The sequence below is a fragment of the Phocoena sinus genome, chromosome 7 (genome assembly GCF_008692025.1).
Source record: "Phocoena sinus isolate mPhoSin1 chromosome 7, mPhoSin1.pri, whole genome shotgun sequence".
In the NCBI taxonomy this organism is placed as follows: Eukaryota; Metazoa; Chordata; class Mammalia; order Artiodactyla; family Phocoenidae; genus Phocoena; species Phocoena sinus.
In genome coordinates this window covers 28,379,721-28,405,303 of record NC_045769.1, presented here as the reverse complement: position 1 = coordinate 28,405,303, position 25,583 = coordinate 28,379,721, and the positions used below count along the sequence as shown (strand labels likewise).

Genomic DNA, 25,583 nt, shown 5'->3' with positions numbered 1-25,583 from the left:
GGAATAAAAACACATCTCACGGGAAATGTATCAATAAATATTGCTCCATTTTTCCCCCTAGAAATGCGTCATGGGATGCCTTAAAACTTCTTAGCAACAGTACTTGATAAGCAAATGATTACATATGTATTATTTAGCACTTGGGAAGTACTTGACCAAAAAAAGTGATTTTGTATTTATTGTTTAGTGTCAGTATTTAGTATTATTTCTGTGTAGAGTTCTGTGGCGGTAGGGACAATGCCTTCTGTTTGTTTGTTTTGTTTGTTTTTTCATCCCCAGTGCTGTACACAGCAAGCCTATGGTAGGTGCTCAGTAAATGGTGATGCCCCTAACTCAAAGAAGTGTAAACATAACTAACTCCTTGGTGGCTAATAATTGGGCAGTCCATTAAAAGAAAAAATAACTTGCACTGTGAGTGGGCAGTCTCACTTCTAGGTCTCTATCCTCCAGAAACTATGGCATGTGTCGATAAAGGTACATGTATGACAATATTCGTTGCAGCCTTGTTTGGAAAAGCAAAATTGGAAAAGCCCAATCACCAGTGAATAAATGGTTAAATAATCTAGGGAACCTCCAACAATGGAACACAATGCAGCCATTAACAGAATAAGGTACTGACCTAGATAGATGTCTATACCACATTACATTTTATTGACAAAAGCAAGTTGCGGACTAATATGTACAGCATGATTTCATTTTTGTAAAGAAATAAAAATATGTGTTTCATGAGATATCTATATAAATGAGGGAAACTTCAAGAAGGGTACCCACCAAATGTGCAGAAGGGCTAGCGATGAAGTGTGGGATCAGAGGGACCCCTCCACTTCTTTCTTTATAGGATGTGTAAAGTAGTAAGATTATGGGCGACTATCACTTTGGAGGGAACACTTCAAGTTAAAAATAAACTAATTTTCTACTGATGAAAGAATTTTCTTTTTTTTTTTTTTTTAATATGCAGGGCTTCCCTTGTGAGCAAGCAGATTTTACTTCAATCAGAGGGCTTTAGAAATTATGTCTTTCTTCAATGTGCCTTTAAATTTGAGGCTGCTTTTTTGTAGCAAAGAACTTTTTATTGTTTGTGGTACACTATATCAGGCAAATCTATTTTAAATATTAATGTGTATCTCATTAATTTATTTGCATTAGCTGAGCACTGTGAACAGCTGTGCAGTTTCTAAAATTCACTCAGTGTTTGGTCCAGCAGCTATACTGGCCAAGAGGTGCACCCCGGTCGGGAACTGTTTTAGAATAAGAAGGAGGGTCTTCACCTGAGTCCAAAAGTATGGCAATGGCTGATGGCAGCCCTGGCATTAGTTATATATTACTGTGCTTGAAAGAAAACAAAAGTATAATTCCTTATAGAGTCTAATCAGGCTTTTTCCAAATGAGCTGCCCTCACCACTCATCTGTGACTCTGTGGCTTACAACTACTTCTTGGGTCCGATGGAAACTCCTGGAATGCTCTTCCTTAGGCCCTCAGCTGAACGCCTCCCTTCTCACCAGTCACCCTCTCCCATTTCTCTAGCTTTGATCTGCCTTTATTTCTCAGACAGGCTCTCTCCTTTCTCCACCCCCACTTCTGAGCCTTGTTCAAAATTCATTCTACCTTGATGCTCTTCTAGAACAGACCCCACCTCCTCTTATCCACTCCTCAACCTTTAAGAGGGAGTATTTACAGGTGAATTAATTGGCACACAATGAAAGAAAAACAGAAGCCAGCGATTGCCAACAATACAGACTAAATACTTTATTAGGTTCCAAATGAGAAAATGGTAGTGTGAAACTATTTTAGTATAAATCCACCACCCTCCGCAAAGAGCCGGCCTTAGCATCCATGGCCCCCCAGTCGTGGTAGCGCCTGTACTCTTGGGGTCGCAGTAGGTACTGCCGGCCGCAGTAGTTGGGCATCTCATAGAGGACCCAGCAGCCCTCCAGCACGTGGAGGGAGCGGACCTCATTCAGGTGGAAGCGGTCCTGGATACAGGAGCAGTCCTCGCTCAGCTCCACCATGAGCCCTTTGTGATCCTCTCTCTCATACAGCCGCAGCCTGTGGGAGCTTGTCTGCTTGGTCCACAAAGAGAAAGAGCAGAAAAAGCAACCAAAGAAGAGATGAACTTGGCAGGTTGGGGCATGAGGTTGTCAGTGTCAAAACTGAGACTCTGAAATTGCTGTGAATGCTTCGTATGGATCTGTGTTCTACTAGCATTTAACAAATGCTCATTTTCTACTTCTTGTGTGAGAGATGGAATTTTTAAGAAGTTCAAGGTCTGGGTTAGAATCCATCACAAGCTCAAATATCTTGATTCCTAATTCTTAATTCCATAATTTCTTGATTCCTAGGTGATAAACCTACATTTTGGGGGAAAACGATAAGTATTTTGCCTATATTTTAATATGAGTATTATCTCCAAAAGTTATGTACACATAAATTTACCACTAAAACAGGATTTTAAAAAATCACATCCTTTGGTGGAAAATTTGTGTAAATAGTCTGAAACCAGAATTCAACTGATTTTCCAAATTAAGAAAAATTACCTTTTCCAAAATTGGAAGATAGCTTTGAATAGCCTATATTAACAACAGAGTTTTCCATTTTTACTGGTCTGCAGTGGAAACTATCTAATTTGTTCATTTTTCAATTCCTTTACTATAGGTAAAAATTAATTTGTTAGAAATACTGCCTTCTTATGCCTAACAGCTTCCCACTTGCAAGTTTGTTTTATATTCCATTGTGATATTACATTTGTCACAGACAAGCTTTGACTGACCTAATGGCAGCAAAGATTAAAAACAAAACTGACTCTTTCCCTAAGTGAATTCTTCCTTATATTCTCTGCTGTTTTTTGTGCCGGGATCTACCTGCGCTTTGGCAGCTACCCAAAGCCCACTTAACCTTAAGGTGTATTTAAAGGAAAACTTCCCTCGCCCTAACACCCATCACTAACAGAGTGAGGACACTTAGGTGGCATGATTGAAATCAAGCTGAACTCACTTGGGGGATGAGACAGCAGGAGCGGATGGAGTCGTTGAAGCCCATCCACTGCTGGTAGTCGGGGGGTAGTCGCCGCGCCGCAGGAAGTACTGGTGGCCCTGGTAGTTGGGGCGCTCATAGAGCATCCAGCAGCCGCTGTCCACCCGGATGGAGTTGCAGCGGCCTGAAGTAGGGCTGCAGGTTGGGGCAGTCGCTGCTGCACTCGTAGCAGCGGCCCTGAAGCCCCTGTCCTCGTAGAAGGTGATCTGCAAAGGAAGTATAATTCAAAATTAAATCATTTGCTCCCCGTAATAGATCTTGTATAGAGGCATTTTTCCCCGCTCCATTTTATTTCACTTGTGTTCCGTTTACCTTCCCCATGGCTGGTGACACGATGATGTGAGTTCAGTGTGATGGGGCCCCGGCAGCGCAGCGGGTCTATATAGCAGGACGGCTGCTGTGTTGGCAAGAACAACACAAAAGGGGCCCCGGGGGTGAGTAAGGGGGTTTTATGGATCCCTTTTGCATGCTGCATTCAGTGGAAATGCCTGTCTAGTCTGCCCTCATTCTCTGGTATATTCTAACGCTGTCTGTTCGGGCTCTGGATGAGTCCCTAGAGTTGCTTTTATTTGGATTCTTAGTGTTTTATAAATTTATCAGCACATCAGTCTGAACTTTTGACCTGAAACTCACATCTCTATACATATGATTCGTTTATGCCCTGTGTATTTTGGGGGAAAGAAATCCATGTCTTTATGGAAGTGCCCCAGAATTCCAGAGAGGCTGTGGGTGAAGCAGAATGCCACAAGCACTGATTTTCCTGGACCACGGAGAGCCCTCTATCTTAAAACTGCTTTCTTTCATAGGACTTGTCAATCCAGTACAGGACACAAATCTGGATTCTCATTTTTGCTAGTTTTGACAATGCTTTAAGGCATAGCTTTTAACTTCCTCTTTGGTGAGTACGCTTCATATAACTGGAAACCAGCCCATTGTAGCCAACTTGTGATAAGAACCAAAAGAAAGGTTTTTATGACCATTGGGTTCAAGACTGAGAAGTATATTGCTTTATAGATTGCTTTCCCTTTACCAGGGGAAGGCAGTAAAGCCTCGTGGACTCAGAATGTCCACTTAGTAACCACATGAACTTGGCAAGCCACACAACCTCTCAGAGCAGGAGTTATTTTATAATACTTACCTCATGGGCTATAGTATGTTGAATGAGAGACAGAGAGAGAGAGAGAGAGAGAAGAGAAAGGAAGGAAGGAAGGGAGGGAGGGAGGGAGGGACGGGAGGGAGGAGGAAGGAAGGAAGGAAGGAAGGAAGAAAAGAAAGAAGGGGTCTGCAGCCTCTGATATTTGAAAGCTGGTCTGGCCCTCAGAGCTAGGCCATATTTCCCTATTAGACATAAACAATCTCACAGAATACCAACTGAGGCCGGGTTACCCTGAGGACCATGATGAAATGAGACAAAATAAGGCGATTTTGTAATTTTGTCTCAGCATAGGCGAAAACAAAGCGAATTGTGCTACCTACAAAACACCAGACACAGGCCCTCTCTCAGCCAAAATGATTAACTGCTACTTCTATATCAATTGCAGCTTAATCCTTGTTCTTTGCTCCCTTCCCCATGAGTAGAACTATTAAGATATCCAATCATAAAATTACCCTTGCTGTCTGACAACATCCAATTTAGTGAACTCCTGCTTTTATTTTATTGTTTATTTTATGTTTTTTTTGGCTGCACCGCTCAGCATGTGGGGTCTTAGTTCCCCGACCAGGGATTGAACCTGTACCCCCTGCAGTGAAAGTGCGGAGTCCTAACCACTGTACCACTAGGGAAGTCCAACATCTACCTTTTTAGGCACTTCCCCAAGTCACCCAACCAAAGTACAAGTCCTATCATAGTTCTTTCTAACCCTCTTACGGAGACAGTCCATGCTTCCCCATGGCGTATGTTCTCTCCGTCACTGTAACCAGTAACAAACCCCTTTGTTTCACAACAGGTGTGTCTGGTGGCTTTTGGCTAAAGGACATTGACCTGAATAAATGGGATTATGTGTTTAATGTGTTTGGCACATACTTGGCAGAAATGAGCATTGAATAAACTTTTTTTTTTTGCGGTACGCGGGCCTCTCACTGTTGTGGCCTCTCCCATTGCGGAGCACAGGCTCCGGACGCGCAGGCTCAGCGGCCATGGCTCACGGGCCCAGCCGCTCCACGGCACATGGGATCTTCCCGGACTGGGGCACGAACCCGTGTACCACGCATCGTCAGGCGGACTCTCAACCACTGCGCCAGAAGGGAAGCCCTGAATAAACGTTTGATATTAGTAATAGTGAGACATTATTAAGGATGACTTCAGCCCATTTGTCTCTCTCAAAAATGTTCAGTCTTCTCAAAGATGCCTGAAAAATGTCTCCACCACAAAGCTGTTTTGTGGTAAAAATGTAGATTTGGAATGAACTTTAGAAATCATCTAGTGTTCTTCAAACTCCAGGGTGCATTAAGAATCACCTGTGCTTATTAAAATGCTAATTGCCAGGCTCTACCCTCTTCTGAGACGCTGCATCGTTAGATCTGGAAAGGACTCTGGGAATCTGTATTGTTAACTGGCAGCAGCAGGTCGTTCTTGACCAAACTTTGAAAAACACTACTCTGATTTATTCCTTCTTCTTTTCTTTTCCGTTCTTTCCTGTGTGTGTGTGTGTGTGTGTGTGTGTGTGTGTGTGGTGTGTGTGTGTAGCTGATTTACAGTGTTTTGTTAGTTTCAGGTGTAGCGATTCAGTTATACATATATTTATATCTATTCTTTTCAGATGCTTTTCCCTTATGGGTTACTGAGTATAGTCCCCTGTGCTATATATGAGGTCCTTGTTGTTTACTATTTTATGTATAGTAATGTGTATATGTTAATCCCAAACTCCTAATTTATCTCCCCGCCCCTCCGCCCTGCCATCCATCTTTACTTTTGTATTCTCACTAACTGGAAAAATGAACTGGCCTGTAAACGTTTTACTCAATAAATGTCTGGGGCATATGAACGTTATTCCCTCGTCTGAAATTCATCGTTGTAATAGTCCACGGGACCTCTTTCAAAGGCTCAGCACAACAGGCCTACACACTCGCATCAAAGTTCAGCATTTGCAACTTTCAATGTGTAGGATGACATAAGCACCCTGCATTTGATCTATTTAATGGGCATTTATAATAGGCGAGATGAGTAAGCAAAAGAGAGAGAACAGAACTGTGCTGTCCCCTAAGCCCTCTGCTCCTTCGTAATTCTAATTTTATGTCTCCTGAGATGCCAAATTACTGTTACAACAGCAGTGTCCAATTCCAGAGTTTTGCTAGTGTCTGAGGTCCAATCAACTGTCCACCTTACTACCCACATGCTTGCTTCCTAGTATTAATAATTAACGTAGCATTTGTATCATATACGTGCTTGGTTAAATGAGAAGAGGTCATTTGGCTGGTGGCCATGTAGACCAAACTCTCCCAAACAAGGAGACTGGATAAGGACCCGGAGATCACCATAATAGCACCAGCCTCTGGTTCTCTTTCTCGGCTTGTCTTTGATGGCCATTCAGTAACTGACGTGAAGACAGGAGGCAATCATTGACCCACCTCTGCTTAACTCCTATGGCATTCCTCTAGGAACAAATGAATTTTCATGTTAAAAATGTGAAATAAAATTCATATTTTATAGTAAGGCAAGAAAAATATCAACATAAAAATTCTTTTCTGCCCTTGGCCTCCCCCTCTCCGCCCCGCATTGCATATCTGCATTATACATCAACCACACCTCCCCCATCATCAAGAATGCCTGCTCAACCATAAACAGCAACATTCTCCTAGCACCAAAAAGGCAACTCCTTAAAAGATAACATTCCTTCTTTTTGGTTTTCATTTTTAAATAAATATTTATTTATTTTTGGCTGTGTTGGGTTTTCCTTGCTGTGTGCAGGCTTTCTCTAGTTGTGGCGAGCGGTGTCTACTCTTCGTTACAGTGTGTGGGCTTCTCATCGCTGTGGCCTCTCTTGTTGTGGAGCACGGGCTCTAGGCGTGCGGGCTTCAGTAGTTGTGGCTTGTGGGCTTCAGTATTTGTGGCTGGAGGACTCTAGAGCGTACGCTCAGTAGTTGTAGCACACAGGCTTATTTACTCTGTGCCATGTGGGATCTTCCTGGACCAAGGCTCGAACCTGTGTCCCCTGCGTTGGCAGGTGGATTCTTAACCACTGTGCCACCAGAGAAGTCCAACATTCCTTCTAGAGCTTGTAAAGGGTCACATGACCCACCATGATGGCGCTTAAATCTGGATTATGTAAACTGTCAATAATATGTCATTTAATGTACATCCCTCTGTCTCAGTAACTTATATATACACTGTGTCTTGACTTGTAACAGGCAGAACAGTTCTCAGAGCTTCCTGAGGTGCTCTTCCCAGGTTATAATCCTCAAATTTGGCTCGAATAAAATTTTCCAATTCTTTCTTAAATTGACTGATTAATTTTTCATCGACAATAACAATACGTCTCGGGACTTCCCCGGTGGTCCAATGACTAAGACTCTATGCTCCCAATGCTGGGGGCCAGAGCTTGATCCGTGGTCGGGGAACTAGATCCCACATGCACGCTGCAACTAAGAGTTCACATGCTGCAATGAACATCCTGCGTGCCATAACTAAGATCTGGCACAGTCCAAAATAAATAAACAAAAATAAAATAAATATTGGAAAAAAAGAAACAAAAACTATATTCCTTCTTGTTTAAGCAAAAGGTGGTTGTGATTGTCAGTTTTGTTTTAACAAACCCACAAAGAAGAAAATTTGAACTCCAGAAGTCCAGAGGAATTGGAATAAGACACCTTCTTACATCAGGACCTACCCCTTGAAAATGGGGAAGGGAAACTGGAGAGGGAACCCATAGTGAGGAGAACATTTTGAGGGTGTAGCTCAATAGAGTGGGGTCTTGACACTTTTATGGAATAGCTGCTACTTCAGTTTCTGTGCTTGGTGGAACTTTTATAAGGTTAGTCCAGAAGACACTGTGGATTCAAAGGGAGAAAAGAGGAAAAAAAGGGAAGAAAAAGCTTTAAAATCTGGACTTATAACAAGCTAGGATATATAGGAAATACTAGTGTATTACTATTATTTGTACTATTATACAATAATACACAAATTTGTACTATTATACAATAATACACAAATACTAGTGTATTACTCATTCCTATATATGAGTTTCCTCATATATAGGAAACACTAGTAGTGTACTAGTGTAGTACCCTAGTAAGTACTAGTGTAGGGTATGTAGGCTGATACCAGGGTTATCGAATTGTTCGTTCATCTTCATGGGGAGAAGGTTAGTGGGATCCTGTAGGGTATCCCTTCCCTGCTTTCACCTCAGACACTCATCTCTTCAAGGTCCCAGTGTTTAGAGAGAGGATAGAGAGAATGAGGAAGGGTAGATTAGGAGATAGTTTGGGCATAATGTCTTCCCCTGGCAACTCCCCACTGTTGACCTTTTCTTTAAGTTGGGATTAGAGGGTGGATAGCATTCTCTTTGCCTGTGCCCCAGGAAGGGAAGCAACTTGCAAACTTGATCAATGAGATCCAGGGTCACTAGTTGTATGTGCCTTCAGTTCAGGTGTTTCACATAATTTCCATGTCTGATGCCTGTGAGTTTATGCCTACTAGGCAAATAATGTAAAACTTGGCACTCCAAGAAGCTTTTGGCTTTCTCATTCATGTTTGCTGTATTATTATTGGCAAACAGAGGACCCTGGCTAATGTCTCCAGGAAGCCAACACTAGCTTTGGGAGTTTAAAAGTTAAAGAACTGAGATTTAGGAACAATTAATATCAAATAATACAAGAATCTATTTTCCAGGGAAGGAGCCTTTATAAAGAGCCTTACCATGTGCCCCAATTTGTCTTGAATGGTCCTGGTTCATGCTTCTTGCTCCAGTGTAATCCTTAATAGAACACACTCACTCTCAAAAATGACTCAGGATAAGCAACAAATTATATGCTTGTCCTGGTAATAAGCCACTTGGGTGGTGGATATGGAGCCCTTGATGTGTGAGATAGAAGGAGACTCTACAGAGAATGAACAAACATGTGGGTACATCTAAGGACAGAGAAGAGAGGAGCAAGGAAGGGAAAGACCAGGCCACCCAGCAGCAGGTTGGAGCTTGCAGACTAGAGCAGGGTCATCCAATATTAAACTTGATATTGTTGTGCTGTTGTGATCTAAACTTGCATCTCTCCCCTCACAACCTCTATAACAAAGCTGGCTGCACACATTAATGCTTTATGTGAGAAATGGTTCAGGAGTTCAAGGAAAAGCACTATGTCCCCACTTTGGGTCAGTGTGGATCCACTCAATGACAAGGCAGGAGTTCAGAGTGGAGAGTAACTGGCAAAAGTATAAACAACTCATCTCCTGTCCAGAATTTCAAAAAACATTGGGTATATGTGTGTTGGAAGAAGTGGGTACATAAGTCTCCCACCTGCCGTGAGATGAGCTTTGCGCCATTTATTAGAATCTCAAAGGATGGGGGACTTCAGATGAATTTAGACCTGAAGCTGTCAGCTTCACTGGGGAACTTTATAAGAAACAGTCCTAAGAACCATATTTAATTATCGCAGGATGTTATTGAGGATGTTGTTTACTCAGTATCTTCTTTACTAGGACCCACAAGAAAATTTTCTTTTAGGTTTCAGTACTGGGAATGGTTAGGCTCGTCTTGAATAATTAATTTGTCTTATGGATTCTGTCAGTCACGGAACTGATCATGTTTCCTTCTATGTCTTGGCTGCTGGATCCAAATCTGGATCTAACTTCAGCCATCAAAGTGCCTTTATAGCACCCAGTTTTGGGCTCAAACTTCACTCCTGGCTCCATCTCTTCTTCTCAGGCTTGCATTTCTTCCGACCTAATTTTTTCATTCACCTATTTTTAATTTCTTTAATTTATTATGTTTTAATTCTTTATTAGTGACCTTAATCAATGTTTTTAAAATAAAGAAAGCAACTCACTCAAACAAGAAAACTTCTCCAGAAAATTTTAGTGCCCTATTTTTGATTTAGTATTATTTTTCTTTATTATTATTTTTCTTTTTGCTGCATTGGTCTTCATTGCTGCACGTGGGCTTTCTCTAGTTGTGGCAAGCAGGGACTACTCTTCATTGCGATGCCCCGGCTTCTCATTGCGGTGGCTTCTCTTGTTGCGGAGCATGGGCTCTAGGCACGTGGGCTTCAGTACTTGTGGCATGCGGGCACTAGAGCTCAGGCTCAGTAGTTATGGTGCACGGGCTTAGTTGCTCCGTGGCACGTGTGATCTTCTCAGCCCAGGGATTGAACTTATATCCCCTGCATTGGCAGAAGGATTCTTAACCACTGCGCCACCAGGAAAGTCCCTTATTTTTCATGTATGGTCACAGTACTTTACTCCCATTAAAATGATGGGAGGCAGAGACTTCCCTGGCCATCCAGTCGTTAAGACTCCGTGCTTCCACTGTAGGGGGTGTGGGTTCGATCCCTTGAAGGGGAACTAAGGCCCACATGCAGTGTGGCCAGAAAAAAGAAAAAAATGATAGGAGGCAGAGTTTTCCTATGTGCATATGGTTTTTGGTAAAAATCCTGAGAATTTTGTACAAAGCACATATAGCAAAGAGACAGTGAATTCTATTGGGAAATCTCATGGAGGTATGAGGTATTGGAAATGGGAGAAAAGGGATGGAGGCTGTTAGAAGGATAAGGAGTGCAGTAGGTGAGAGGACCAGTTCATTTATTTGTTTGTTTATGGAGCTAAAGTAAGAGTCTAATGAGAATGACTTTCCTTATCAATTAAGACTTGGACTATATAGGGAAGATGGTGGGGATAACCTGGAGGGATAACTTGAGGTGTTTCAATAAGTACTTCTTTATTATTGTAACTGTTTATTTATGTAACTTGTTTATTATTGTAACTTGTAAGATTAACCACAAATGGGTTGAGCCCAGTTGAACTGAACTTTGAGCCCACGTGGCCTAGCCTTTAAAAAAATGCTGGCAATAATATCCTCTACTCACTTCCCCTTATAAGAGGTTGTTCCCCATCTTGAAAACATATGTTATCATGTCTGGTCAAGTGCCATTATTGCTTTTGAAGGCCTAATAGATTAAAAGAAAGGCAGGACTCTATTAGTGCCAGAAACACAAGCTAAATCTTTTATTAGATTCTAAAGGAGAAAAGTGGAGAATGAAAATACTTCAGTAAAAATCTGTCACCCGTCTTAGAGAACCAGCTTTGGCATTCATCGCCCCCCAGTCAAGATATCTCCTGTACTCCCCTGGCCTCAGGAGGTACTGCCTTCCCCTGTAGTTGGGCAGCTCGTAAAGGACCCAGGAGCCCTCCAGCACATTGAGGGAGTGGATCTCATTGAGGTGGAAGCGGTCCTGAAGAGAGAGACAATCGTCTGCGATCTCTGACATTTGTCCTCTGAAGTCATCTCTCTCATAGATTCTCATTCTGAAAGTGCCGGAGTGCTAGGGTGGAAGACAGAGAAGAAAAAGTAAGTGAACACAAATAGAGAGAAATTAAAGTTCCCTTAGTCCAAGTCTGCTTTCACCACAACCATGTCGCAGAGTTAAGGAGCCTTCCTGGTCCCCAACGCCCACCCGTGAATCTCACGGTGGATGGGCTAAGCTAGGAACAGAACTTAGCAGCTCTTCAACTGCTATGCACCAGTCTGTGTCCTTGGGAATTTAGGTTTGTCTACAATAAAATTGATCATTTTAGTGCTTCTTATTAGAGAACGTCCGTCTCAAAGGAGAAAAGTGAGCGTCATTGGAAAGTGAAGCCTCATTTGATATATTACCCTTGTTATAAAGGAATCAACATTTAGCTATTTTCTGTAAGACTAATGTTTTGGTTTTCATGCATACTATGGATTATTAAGCCCTTGCAAAAAAGTAAGATGACACATCTTCCCTACCTCCATTTTCATAACTTCATTTTCAGTTCAAATTTCCACCTATGTGACTCTTAAGCTTCCTTTCTGGCCTCCTACCCTTCACTTCCTCATTCCCTCAGCAGCAGGAATGGTCTTCTTGCAGCTCTGTTTGGATGACACCATATCTCATGCTCCCGCACTTCTACACATTCTTCTAAGAACGCTGCCATCACTCTCTAGGAAAGACTGAATCTCAAACTGTAGTTTTGGATGTGGCCTTTCCTCTAATTTCTACCTCTAGGTGAGCTAATAGGTACTGCCTACAAAATCAGAATAGAAGCCAGGGTGCCTGTCTTCTCTAGGAGGATAATCAATTAGAAAAGTAAGCCAAAGCAAGCAAAAGTATTTTTATCAATTAAACAGAACCAGATTGTATTTATAAGTTTTGATATATTGGATTTCTGTGTTGATATGGCTTGCAATGACCACTTTTAGAAATTATATCGTGGAGTGGGAGTTTAGGATTAGCAGAGGCAAACTGTTTTATATTGGATGGATAAACAACAAGGTCCTACTGTATAGCCCAGAGAACCATAATCACTTTCCGGTGAAAAACCATAATGGAAAAGAATATAAAAAAAAGAATGTCTGTATGTATGACTGAATCACTTTGCTGTACAGCAGACATTACCAGAACATTGTAAATCAACTATACTTCAATACAAAAAAAAGAAATTATATCTCGAACAGATGATAACTTCAGTATCTTCTGTGTTCTACTTTTTGTTAATGAGTCTTTTCATTTTTGATTCCGTTTAAAACATGAAACACTGGGAATATGTGATTTTAAAAAAACCACCAGAGTTCATGAAGAATGGCTTGCTATCTGGGACACCCTTCTAGAATGGACTGCATGCACTGGGCTCACTCCCCCTTTCTGCTCTCCAGTTGGAACCGTTTGGTTGAAGGATGACAGTTTTTAATGGCTTTGATTTCCAAAGAGAGGAAGTCAAAGACAGAGCCACACTCACTGTGGGGATGAGGCGGCAGGAGCGGACGGAGTCGTTGAAGCCCATCCACTGCTGGTAGTCGGGGTAGTCGCCGCGCCGCAGGAAGTACTGGTGGCCCTGGTAGTTGGGGCGCTCATAGAGCATCCAGCAGCCGCTGTCCACCCGGATGGAGTTGCAGCGGCTGAAGTAGGGCTGCAGGTTGGGGCAGTCGCTGCTGCACTCGTAGCAGCGGCCCTGGAAGCCCCTGTCCTCGTAGAAGGTGATCTGCAAAGGAAGTATAATTCAAAATTAAATCATTTGCTCCCCGTAATAGATCTTGTATAGAGGCATTTTTCCCCGCTCCATTTTATTTCACTTGTGTTCCGTTTACCTTCCCCATGGCTGGTTGACACGATGATGTGAGTTCAGTGTGATGGGGCCCCGGCAGCGCAGCGGGTCTATATAGCAGGACGGCTGCTGTGTTGGCAAGAACAACACAAAAGGGGCCCCGGGGGTGAGTAAGGGGGTTTTATGGATCCCTTTTGCATGCTGCATTCAGTGGAAATGCCTGTCTAGTCTGCCCTCATTCTCTGGTATATTCTAACGCTGTCTGTTCGGGCTCTGGATGAGTCCCTAGAGTTGCTTTTATTTGGATTCTTAGTGTTTTATAAATTTATCAGCACATCAGTCTGAACTTTTGACCTGAAACTCACATCTCTATACATATGATTCGTTTATGCCCTGTGTATTTTGGGGGAAAGAAATCCATGTCTTTATGGAAGTGCCCCAGAATTCCAGAGAGGCTGTGGGTGAAGCAGAATGCCACAAGCACTGATTTTCCTGGACCACGGAGAGCCCTCTATCTTAAAACTGCTTTCTTCATAGGACTTGTCAATCCAGTACAGGACACAAATCTGGATTCTCATTTTTGCTAGTTTTGACAATGCTTTAAGGCATAGCTTTTAACTTCCTCTTTGGTGAGTACGCTTCATATAACTGGAAACCAGCCCATTGTAGCCAACTTGTGATAAGAACCAAAAGAAAGGTTTTTATGACCATTGGGTTCAAGACTGAGAAGTATATTGCTTTATAGATTGCTTTCCCTTTACCAGGGGAAGGCAGTAAAGCCTCGTGGACTCAGAATGTCCACTTAGTAACCACATGAACTTGGCAAGCCACACAACCTCTCAGAGCAGGAGTTATTTTATAATACTTACCTCATGGGCTATAGTATGTTGAATGAGAGACACAGAGAGAGAGAGAGAGAAAGAAAGAGAGAGAGAGAGAGAGAGAGAGAGAAAAGAAAGAGAAAGGAAGGAAGGAAGGAAGGGAGGGAGGAAGGGAGGGAGGGAGGGAGGGAGGGAGGAAGGAAGGAAGGAAGGAAGAAAAGAAAGAAGGGGTCTGCAGCCTCTGATATTTGAAAGCTGGTCTGGCCCTCAGAGCTAGGCCATATTTCCCTATTAGACATAAACAATCTCACAGAATACCAACTGAGGCCGGGTTACCCTGAGACCATGATGAAATGAGACAAAATAAGGCGATTTTGTAATTTTGTCTCAGCATAGGCGAAAACAAAGCGAATGTGCTACCTACAAAACACCAGACACAGGCCCTCTCTCAGCCAAAATGATTAACTGCTACTTCTATATCAATTGCAGCTTAATCCTTGTTCTTTGCTCTCTTCCCCATGAGTAGAACTATTAAGATATCCAATCATAAAATTACCCTTGCTGTCTGACAACATCCAATTTAGTGAACTCCTGCTTTTTATTTTATTGTTTATTTTATGTTTTTTTGGCTGCACCGCTCAGCATGTGGGGTCTTAGTTCCCCGACCAGGGATTGAACCTGTACCCCCTGCAGTGAAAGTGCGGAGTCCTAACCACTGTACCACTAGGGAAGTCCAACATCTACCTTTTTAGGCACTTCCCCAAGTCACCCAACCAAAGTACAAGTCCTATCATAGTTCTTTCTAACCCTCTTACGGAGACAGTCCATGCTTCCCCATGGCGTATGTTCTCTCCGTCACTGTAACCAGTAACAAACCCCTTTGTTTCACAACAGGTGTGTCTGGTGGCTTTTGGCTAAAGGACATTGACCTGAATAAATGGGATTATGTGTTTAATGTGTTTGGCACATACTTGGCAGAAATGAGCATTGAATAAACTTTTTTTTTTTTTGCGGTACTCGGGCCTCTCACTGTTGTGGCCTCTCCCATTGCGGAGCACAGGCTCCGGACGCGCAGGCTCAGCGGCCATGGCTCACGGGCCCAGCCGCTCCACGGCACATGGGATCTTCCCGGACTGGGGCACGAACCCGTGTACCATGCATCGGCAGGCGGACTCTCAACAACTGCACCAGAAGGGAAGCCCTGAATAAACGTTTGATATTAGTAATAGTGAGACATTATTAAGGATGACTTCAGCCCATTTGTCTCTCTCAAAAATGTTCAATCTTCTCAAAGATGCCTGAAAAATGTCTCCACCACAAAGCTGTTTTGTGGTAAAAATGTAGATTTGGAATGAACTTTAGAAATCATCTAGTGTTCTTCAAACTCCAGGGTGCATTAAGAATCACCTGTGCTTATTAAAATGCTAATTGCCAGGCTCTACCCTCTTCTGAGACGCTGCATCGTTAGATCTGGAAAGGACTCTGGGAATCTGTATTGTTAACTGGCAGCAGCAGGTCGTTCTTGACCAAACTTTGAAAAACACTACTCTGATTTATTCCTTCTTCTTTTCTTTTCCGTTCTTTTCCTTGTGTGTGTGTGTGTGTGTGTGTGTGTGTGTGTGTGTGTGTGTGTGTAGCTGATTTACAGTGTTTTGTTAGTTTCAGGTGTAGCGATTCAGTTATACATATATTTATATCTATTCTTTTTCAGATGCTTTTCCCTTATGGGTTACTGAGTATAGTCCCCTGTGCTATATATGAGGTCCTTGTTGTTTACTATTTTATGTATAGTAATGTGTATATGTTAATCCCAAACTCCTAATTTATCTCCCCGCCCCTCCGCCCTGCCATCCATCTTTACTTTTGTATTCTCACTAACTGGAAAAATGAACTGGCCTGTAACGTTTACTCAATAAATGTCTGGGGCATATGAACGTTATTCCCTCGTCTGAAATTCATCGTTGTAATAGTCCACGGGACCTCTTTCAAAGGCTCAGCACAACAGGCCTACACACTCGCATCAAAGTTCAGCATTTGCAACTTTCAATGTGTAGGATGACATAAGCACCCTGCATTTGATCTATTTAATGGGCATTTATAATAGGCGAGATGAGTAAGCAAAAGAGAGAGAACAGAACTGTGCTGTCCCCTAAGCCCTCTGCTCCTTCGTAATTCTAATTTTATGTCTCCTGAGATGCCAAATTACTGTTACAACAGCAGTGTCCAATTCCAGAGTTTTGCTAGTGTCTGAGGTCCAATCAACTGTCCACCTTACTACCCACATGCTTGCTTCCTAGTATTAATAATTAACGTAGCATTTGTATCATATACGTGCTTGGTTAAATGAGAAGAGGTCATTTGGTTGGTGGCCATGTAGACCAAACTCTCCCAAACAAGGAGACTGGGTAAGGACCTGGAGATCACCATCATAGCACCAGCCTCTGGTTCTCTTTCTCGGCTTGTCTTTGATGGCCATTCAGTAACTGACGTGAAGACAGGAGGCAATCATTGACCCACCTCTGCTTAACTCCTATGGCATTCCTCTTGGAACAAATGAATTTTCATGTTAGAGATGTGAAATAAAATTCATATTTTATGGTAAAGCAAGAAAAATTTCAGCATAAAAATTCTTTTCTGCTCTTTGGCCTCTCCTCTCCACCGCCATTGTGATTCTGCATTATACATCAACCAGACCTCCCCCATCATCAAGAATGCCTGCTCAACCATAAACAGCAACATTCTCCTAGCACCAAAAAGGCAACTCCTTAAAAGATAACATTCCTTCTTTTTGGTTTTCATTTTTAAATAAATATTTATTTATTTTTGGCTGTGTTGGGTTTTCCTTGCTGTGTGCAGGCTTCCTCTAGTTGTGGCGAGCGGTGTCTACTCTTCGTTACAGTGTGTGGGCTTCTCATCGCTGTGGCCTCTCTTGTTGTGGAGCACGGGCTCTAGGCGTGCGGGCTTCAGTAGTTGTGGCTTGTGGGCTTCAGTATTTGTGGCTGGAGGACTCTAGAGCGTACGCTCAGTAGTTGTAGCACACAGGCTTATTTACTCTGTGCCATGTGGGATCTTCCTGGACCAAGGCTTGAACCTGTGTCCCTTGCATTGGCAGGTGGATTCTTAACCACTGTCCCACCAGAGAAGTCCAACATTCCTTCTAGAGCTTGTAAAGGGTCACGTGACCCACCATGATGGCACTTAAATCTGGATTGTGTAAACTGGCCTTAATACGTCATTTAATGTACATCCCTCTGTCTCAGTAACTTATATATACACTGTGTCTTGACTTGTAACAGGCAGAACAGTTCTCAGAGCTTCCTGAGGTGCTCTTCCCAGGTTATAATCCTCAAGTTTGGCTTGAATAAAATTTTCCAATTCTTTCTTAAATTGACTGATTAATTTTTCATCAACAAGAACAATACATCTCAGGACTTCCCTAGTGGTCCAGTGGCTAAGACCGCACGCTTCCAATGCTGGGGGCCAGAGCTTGATCCGTGGTCGGGGAACTAGATCCCACATGCATGTTGCAACTAAGAGTTCGCATGCTGCTACAAAGAAGTCTGCATGCTGCAACAAACATTCCACGTGCTGTAACTAAGACCCTGCACAGCCCCAAATAAATAAACAAAAATAAAAATTGAAACAAAACAAAACAAAAACAATACGCCTTCTTGTTTAAGCAAAAGGTGGTTGTGATTGTCAGTTTTGTTTTAACAAACCCACAGAGAAGAAAATTTGAACTCCAAAAGTCCAGAGGGAATAGAATAAGACACCTGCTTACATCAGGACCTACCCCTTGAAAATGGGGAAGGGAAACTGGAGAGGGAACCCATAGTGAGGAGAACATTTTGAGGGTGTAGCTCAATAGAGTGGGGTCTTGACACTTTTATGGAATAGCTGCTACTTCAGTTTCTGTGCTTGGTGGAACTTTTATAAGGTTAGTCCAGAAGACACTGTGGATTCAAAGGGAGAAAAGAGGAAAAAAAAGGAAGAAAAAGCTTTAAAATCTGGACTTATAACAAGCTAGGATATATAGGAAATACTAGCGTGTGTAGGGCATGTAGGATGATACCAGGGTTATCTTGAATTGTTGGTTCATCTTCATGGGGAGAAGGTTAGTGGGATCCTGTAGGGTATCCCTTCTCTACTTTCACCTCAGACACTCATCTCTTCAAGGTCCCAGTGTTTAGAGAGAGGATAGAGAGAATGAGGAACGGTAGATTAGGAGTTAGTTTGGGCATAATGTCTTCCCCCGGCAAATCCCCACTGTTGACCTTTTCTTTAAGTTGGGATTAGAGGGTGGATAGCATTCTCTTTGCCTGTGCCCCAGGAAGGGAAGCAACTTGCAAACTTGATCAATGAGATCCAGGGTCACTAGTTGTATGTGCCTTCAGTTCAGGTGTTTCACATAATTTCCATGTCTGATGCCTGTGAGTTTATGCCTACTAGGCAAATAATGTAAAACTTGGCCCTCCAAGAAGCTTTTGGCTTTCTCATTCATGTTTGCTGTATTATTATTGGCAAACAGAGGACCCTGGCTAATGTCTCCAGGAAGCCAACACTAGTTTTGGGAGTTTAAAAGTTAAAGAACTGAGATTTAGGAACAATTAATATCAAATAATACAAGAATCTATTTTCCAGGGAAGGAGCCTTTATAAAGAGCCTTACCATGTGCCCCAATTTGCCTTGAATGGTCCTGGTTCATGCTTCTTGCTCCAGTGTAATCCTTAATAGAACACACTCACTCTCAAAAATGACTCAGGATAAGCAACAAATTATATGCTTGTCCTGGTAATAAGCCACTTGGGTGGTGGATATGGAGCCCTTGATGTGTGAGATGGAAGGAGACTCTACAGAGAATGAACAAACATGTGGGTACATCTAAGGACAGAGAAGAGAGGAGCAAGGAAGGGAAAGACCAGGCCACCCAGCAGCAGGTTGGAGCTTGCAGACTAGAGCAGGGTCATCCAATATTAAACTTGATATTGTTGTGCTGTTGTGATCTAAACTTGCATCTCTCCCCTCACAACCTCTATAACAAAGCTGGCTGCACACATTAATGCTTTATGTGAGAAATGGTTCAGGAGTTCAAGGAAAAGCACTATGTCCCCACTTTGGGTCAGTGTGGATCCACTCAATGACAAGGCAGGAGTTCAGAGTGGAGAGTAACTGGCAAAAGTATAAACAACTCGTCTCCTCTCCAGAATTCCAAGAAACATTGGGTATATGTGTGTTGGAAGAAGTGGGTACATAAGTCTCCCACCTGCTGTGAGATGAGCTTTGAGCCATTTATTAGAATCTCAAAGGATAGGGTACTTCAGATGAATTTTGACCTGAAGCTGTCAGCTTCACTGGGGAACTTTATAAGAAACAGTCCTAAGAACCATATTTAATTATCGCAGGATGTTATTGAGGACGTTGTTTACTCAGTATCTTCTTTACTAGGACCCACAAGAAAATTTTCTTTTAGGTTTCAGTACTGGGAATGGTTAGGCTAGTCTTGAATAATTAATTTATTTGTGTTATGGACTCTGTCAGTCATGGAACTGATCATGTTTCCTTCTATGTCTTGGCTGCTGGATCCAAATCTGGTTCTAACTTCAGCCACCAAAGTGCCTTTATAGCACCCAGTTTGGGCTCAAACTTCACTCCTGGCTCTACCTCTCTCTCTCTCACTCTCTTGTTTTTCTTCTGACCCAATTATTTCATTCACCTATTTTTAATTTCTTTAATTTATTATGTTGTAATTTTTTATTAGTGACTTTAATCTATGTTTTTTTAAAAAAGAAAACAACTCAATCAAACAAGCAAACTTCTCCAGAAAATTTTAATGCCCTTTTTTGATTTAGTATTATTTTTCTTTATTATTATTATTATTTTGGCTGCATTGGGTCTTCATTGCTGCACGCGGGCTTTCCCTAGTTGTGGCCAGCAGGGGCTACTTCTCATTGTGGTGCCCAGGATTCTCATTGCAGTGGCTTCTCTTGTTGCAGAGCACGTGCTCTATGCACATGGGCTTCAGTAGTTGCAGCATGCAGGCTCAGTAGTTGCATGATGCGGGCCCTAGAGCGTGCAAGCTTCAGTACTTGTGGCATGCGGGCTCTAGAGCTCAGGCTCAGTAATTGCGGTGCATGGGTTTAGTTACTCTGTGGCACGTGTGATCTTATCAGCCCAGGGATTGAACCCGTATCCCCTGCATTGGCAGGAGGATTCTTCACCACTGCACCACCAGGGAAGTCCCTTATTTTTCTTATATGGTCACAGTACTTTACTCCTATTAAAATGATGGGAGGCAGGGACTTCCCTGACATTCTAGGAGTTAAGACTCCATGCTGCCACTGCAGGGGGTGTGGTTTCCATCCCTGGTAGGGGAACTAAGGCCCACATGCAGTGTGGCCAGAAAAAAAAAAAAAAAGATAGGAGGCAGAGTTTTCCTATGTGCATATGGTTTTTGGTAAAAATCCTGAAAATTTTGTACAAAGCACAAATAGCAAAGAGACAGTGAATTCTATTGGAAAATCTCATGGAGGTATGAGGTATTGGAAATGGGAGAAAAGGGATGGAGGCTGTTAGAAGGATAAGGAGTGCAGTAGGTGAGAGGACCAGTTCATTTATTTGTTTATGGAGCTAAAGTAAGAGCCTAAGGAGAATGACTTTCCTTATCAATTAAGACTTGGACTATATAGGGAAGATGGTGGGGATAACCTGGAGGGATAACTTGAGGTGTTTCAATAAGTACTTCTTTATTATTGTAACTGTTTATTTATGTAACTTGTTTATTATTGTAACTTGTAAGATTAACCACAAATGGGTTGAGCCCAGTTGAACTGAACTTTGAGCCCACGTGGCCTAGCCTTTAAAAAAATGCTGGCAATAATATCCTCTACTCACTTCCCCTTATAAGAGGTTGTTCCCCATCTTGAAAACATATGTTATCATGTCTGGTCAAGTGCCATTATTGCTTTTGAAGGCCTAATAGATTAAAAGAAAGGCAGGACTCTATTAGTGCCAGAAACACAAGCTAAATCTTTTATTAGATTCTAAAGGAGAAAAGTGGAGAATGAAAATACTTCAGTAAAAATCTGTCACCCGTCTTAGAGAACCAGCTTTGGCATTCATCGCCCCCCCAGTCAAGATATCTCCTGTACTCCCCTGGCCTCAGGAGGTACTGCCTTCCCCTGTAGTTGGGCAGCTCGTAAAGGACCCAGGAGCCCTCCAGCACATTGAGGGAGTGGATCTCATTGAGGTGGAAGCGGTCCTGAAGAGAGAGACAATCGTCTGCGATCTCTGACATTTGTCCTCTGAAGTCATCTCTCTCATAGATTCTCATTCTGAAAGTGCCGGAGTGCTAGGGTGGAAGACAGAGAAGAAAAAGTAAGTGAACACAAATAGAGAGAAATTAAAGTTCCCTTAGTCCAAGTCTGCTTTCACCACAACCATGTCGCAGAGTTAAGGAGCCTTCCTGGTCCCCAACGCCCACCCGTGAATCTCACGGTGGATGGGCTAAGCTAGGAACAGAACTTAGCAGCTCTTCAACTGCTATGCACCAGTCTGTGTCCTTGGGAATTTAGGTTTGTCTACAATAAAATTGATCATTTTAGTGCTTCTTATTAGAGAACGTCCGTCTCAAAGGAGAAAAGTGAGCGTCATTGGAAAGTGAAGCCTCATTTGATATATTACCCTTGTTATAAAGGAATCAACATTTAGCTATTTTCTGTAAGACTAATGTTTTGGTTTTCATGCATACTATGGATTATTAAGCCCTTGCAAAAAAGTAAGATGACACATCTTCCCTACCTCCATTTTCATAACTTCATTTTCAGTTCAAATTTCCACCTATGTGACTCTTAAGCTTCCTTTCTGGCCTCCTACCCTTCACTTCCTCATTCCCTCAGCAGCAGGAATGGTCTTCTTGCAGCTCTGTTTGGATGACACCATATCTCATGCTCCCGCACTTCTACACATTCTTCTAAGAACTCTGCCATCACTCTCTAGGAAAGACTGAATCTCAAACTGTAGTTTTGGATGTGGCCTTTCCTCCAATTTCTACCTCTAGGTGAGCTAATAGGTACTGCCTACAAAATCAGAATAGAAGCCAGGGTGCCTGTCTTCTCTAGGAGGATAATCAATTAGAAAAGTAAGCCAAAGCAAGCAAAAGTATTTTATCAATGAAACAGAAGCAGATTGTATTTATAAGTTGTGATATATTGGATTTCTGTGTTGATATGGTGTGCAATGACCACTTTTAGAAATTATATCTTGGAGTGGGAATTTAGGGTTAGCAGAGGCAAACTGTTTTATATAGGATGGATAAACAACAAGGTCCTACTGTATAGCCCAGAGAACCGTAATCACTGTCTGGTGAAAAACCATAATGGAAAAGAATATAAAAAAAAGAATGTATGTATGTATACCTGAATCACTTTGCTGTACAGCAGACATTAACAGAACACTGTAAATCAACTATACTTCAATACAAAAAAAAAGAAATTATATCTCGAACAGATGATAACTTCAGTCACTTCTATGTTCTGCTTTTTGTTAATGAGTCTTTTCATTTTTGATTCCATTTAAAACATGAAACACTGGGAATATGTGATTTTAAAAAAAACACCAGAGTTCATGAAGAATGGCTTGCTATCTGGGACACCCTTCTAGAATAGACTGCATGCACTGGGCTCACTCCCCCTTTCTGCTCTCCAGTTGGAACCGTTTGGTTGAAGGATGACAGTTTTTAATGGCTTTGATTTCCAAAGAGAGGAAGGCAAAGACAGAGCCACACTCACTGTGGGGATGAGGCGGCAGGAGCGGACGGAGTCATTGAAGCCCATCCACTGCTGGTAGTCGGGGTAGTCGCCGCGCCGCAGGAAGTACTGGTGGCCCTGGTAGTTGGGGCGCTCATAGAGCATCCAGCAGCCGCTGTCCACCCGGATGGAGTTGCAGCGGCTGAAGTAGGGCTGCAGGTTGGGGCAGTCGCTGCTGCACTCGTAGCAGCGGCCCTGGAAGCCCCGGTCCTCGTAGAAGGTGATCTGCAAAATGGAAGATGTGGAAGCATGAAGCCATTTGCAGCCCCGCTGAAGATGCCGCGACCCGGCAAAGGTTGAGCATCAGGTACCCAGCACTTACCTTTCCCATTCTGGAGAGAGGAAGCAGGAGGTGTTCGCTGGATGCTGTGTGCGACTAGGGGGAGGGCCGCTGTATAAATAGCAGCCCTGACTGCTGCCTCCGCAGGAAATCACACAAAAGGAGCCCATTTCGGTGAGTAAGGGGATTTGCAAGCTCTCCGCCCTCCCTCCCCCTGGTCACTGCGGTTAGCTGAATGTTTACTCTTATTCTTTCTGGTAGGTTCGGGTTGTTCTAATTCACAAAAGCTGTTGTTGCCACCAAAATGAAAAGTCTTTAACGTAGAAGGATGAGCGAAATTCTATCCTCATGCTTTTATTTTATAGCCTAGTCTGCTTAATTGACTCCTTAAAGGTAATTAAACTAAACCATGTGTTCTGCTCAGGGACTGGTGTTTAAAAACAAAACAAAACAAAAATACTTCTTGAAAACCAGAATTTAAATAATAAGAAATCTTAAGGAAGAGGGAATCAAGTAATCTGTGAAAATGCTTTGAAAAGCATAAAGCATAATTCTAATTCAAGATTCTGTGGTTGAAAGCAGATTGTTGCGGCCTTCCTTTCTCACACTCTCCCTTGGAGCCTACATCCTTCCTTCTGCTGGTGGCTGCCCAGAGGCTTGCTCGCTCTTTGGGGTCCCTGGCCTCCTTCTAATGTCCTAAGATTTATCTTTTCTCTTCACCCTGATAAACTCTTGTTCACTTGGTAAGGGTGATTTGAGTTAGTGTAAGGAGTTATGTAGAAACCCTCAAGGTGCAACACCCTCTACTTCCTCAGACTTTTGAGATGCTAGACAGCACCAGACAACAGAGCATCTTGATACCAGGCCAGACAACAGGGTATCTTGATAGTATGGATTTCACAGTGTGATATGGGGACCTCTAAGGTCCCCAAGACACTTTCAAGGGGTTCATATGGTCAGAACAGTTTTCATAACAATACCAAGATGTTATTTGCCCTTTTCACTCTTCTTCCTTCACAAGTGTACAGTGGAGTTTTTCCAGAGGCTATATGACATTAAAGAGATTTGGTAAAATGTAAAGCAATTCCAGTCTTTTCATTGTTTTTGCTTTGGAAAATATGGTTATTATTCATAAAATATGTTATTTATGTTAACATGTAATAGGTTTACTACCTAAGGCTCTTCCTATAAAAAGGGGAACCCACAGTGAGTAGGAGTCCCTCTATTGGAATAGAACCAACACAGTATCCAGCAGATACCCAGGCCCTGACATGACCCTCCATGGGACGATAAAGAGTATAGGTGGCTACAGGCTGGCCCCAGTCTATTTCATAGCCTATGTCATGTGACACTGTAGAATTCATCCTGACCTCTTGGAAAACTGGTGGCAGCATTAACAGAGCCCTGAGGCAAACAATTATATTAACACATTTTAGGGATCAAATAAAATACTAGAAATAAAGCAGGCCGTCCCTCGGTATCTGTGGGATTGCTTCCAGAACTCCTGTGGATACCAAAATCTGCAGATGCTCAAGTCCCTTATACAAAATGGAGTAGTATTTGCATATAACCTACACAATCTTCCCATATACTTTAAATCATCTCTAGATTACTTATAATACCTACTACAATGTAAATGCTGTGTAAGTAGTTGTGAATACAGTGTAAATGATATGTAAATAGTTGCCACCCTCTAGGTGGTCCCAAAGCACCGAGCTGATCTCCCTGTGCTATGCGGCTGCTTCCCACCAGCTATGTATTTTACCTTTGGTAGTGTGTATATGTCCATGCCACTCTCTCACTCCGTCCCAGCGTACCCTTCCTCCTCCCCGTGTCCTCAAGTCATTCTCTATGTCTGCGTCTTTATTCCCATCCTGCTCCTAGGTTCTTCAGAACCTTTTTTTTTTTTCAGATTCCATATATATGTGTTAGCATACGTATTTGTTTTTCTCCTTCTGACTTACTTCACTCTTTACGACAGACTCTAGGTCCATCCACCTCACTACAAATAACTCAATTTCGTTTCTTTTTATGGCTGAGTAATATTCCATTGTATATATGTGCCACGTCTTCTTTATCCATTCATCTGTTGATGGACACTTAGGTTGCTTCCATGTCCTGGCTATTGTAAATAGTGCTGCAGTGAACATTGTGGTACGTGACTCTTTTGGAATTATGGTTTTCTCAGGGTATGTACCCAGTAGTGGGATTGCTGGGTCATATGGTAGTTCTATTTGTAGTTTTTTAAGGAACCTCCATACTGTTCTCCAGAGTGGCTGTATCAATTTACATTCCCACCAACAGTGCAAGAGAGTTCCCTTTTCTCCACACCCTCTCCAGCATTTATTGTCTGTAGATTTTTTGATGATGGCCATTCTGACTGGTGTGAGGTGATACCTCATTGTAGTTTTGTTTTGCATTTCTCTAATGATTA

The 25,583-nt window shown here is 42.4% G+C and overlaps 3 protein-coding genes across 5 annotated transcripts; all 3 read right to left on the bottom strand.

Moving 5' to 3' along the window:
• Positions 1 to 1,788: 1,788 nt before the first annotated feature.
• LOC116756722 (gamma-crystallin C-like) lies at positions 1,789 to 3,352 on the bottom strand. Its single transcript, XM_032637593.1, is given in 6 exon segments — positions 1,789 to 2,061; positions 2,993 to 3,055; positions 3,058 to 3,156; positions 3,158 to 3,216; positions 3,219 to 3,237; positions 3,344 to 3,352. Coding segments are annotated over 6 exon segments (522 nt in total).
• Positions 3,353 to 11,159: 7,807 nt separating this feature from the next.
• LOC116756697 (gamma-crystallin B) lies at positions 11,160 to 13,309 on the bottom strand. Of its 3 annotated transcripts, XM_032637561.1 has the most exons (4): positions 13,288 to 13,309; positions 12,933 to 13,181; positions 11,989 to 11,996; positions 11,225 to 11,483 (listed from the first exon to the last, which is right to left on the bottom strand). In XM_032637561.1, exons 1-4 carry the CDS (start codon positions 13,294 to 13,296, stop codon positions 11,225 to 11,227), a joined length of 525 nt encoding a protein of 174 aa, XP_032493452.1. In that variant the 5' UTR covers positions 13,297 to 13,309. The 3 variants fall into 3 exon arrangements, with proteins under 3 accessions (XP_032493451.1, XP_032493452.1, XP_032493450.1); XM_032637560.1 differs by lacking the exon at positions 11,989 to 11,996 and having other exon boundaries at positions 11,160 to 11,500; positions 12,939 to 13,181; XM_032637559.1 differs by lacking the exon at positions 11,989 to 11,996 and having other exon boundaries at positions 11,225 to 11,500.
• A 7,827-nt stretch (positions 13,310 to 21,136) lies between these two features.
• Positions 21,137 to 23,200, bottom strand: LOC116756727 (gamma-crystallin B-like). Its single transcript, XM_032637609.1, is given in 4 exon segments — positions 21,137 to 21,190; positions 21,192 to 21,413; positions 22,852 to 23,094; positions 23,192 to 23,200. Coding segments are annotated over 4 exon segments (528 nt in total).
• Positions 23,201 to 25,583: the final 2,383 nt, after the last annotated feature.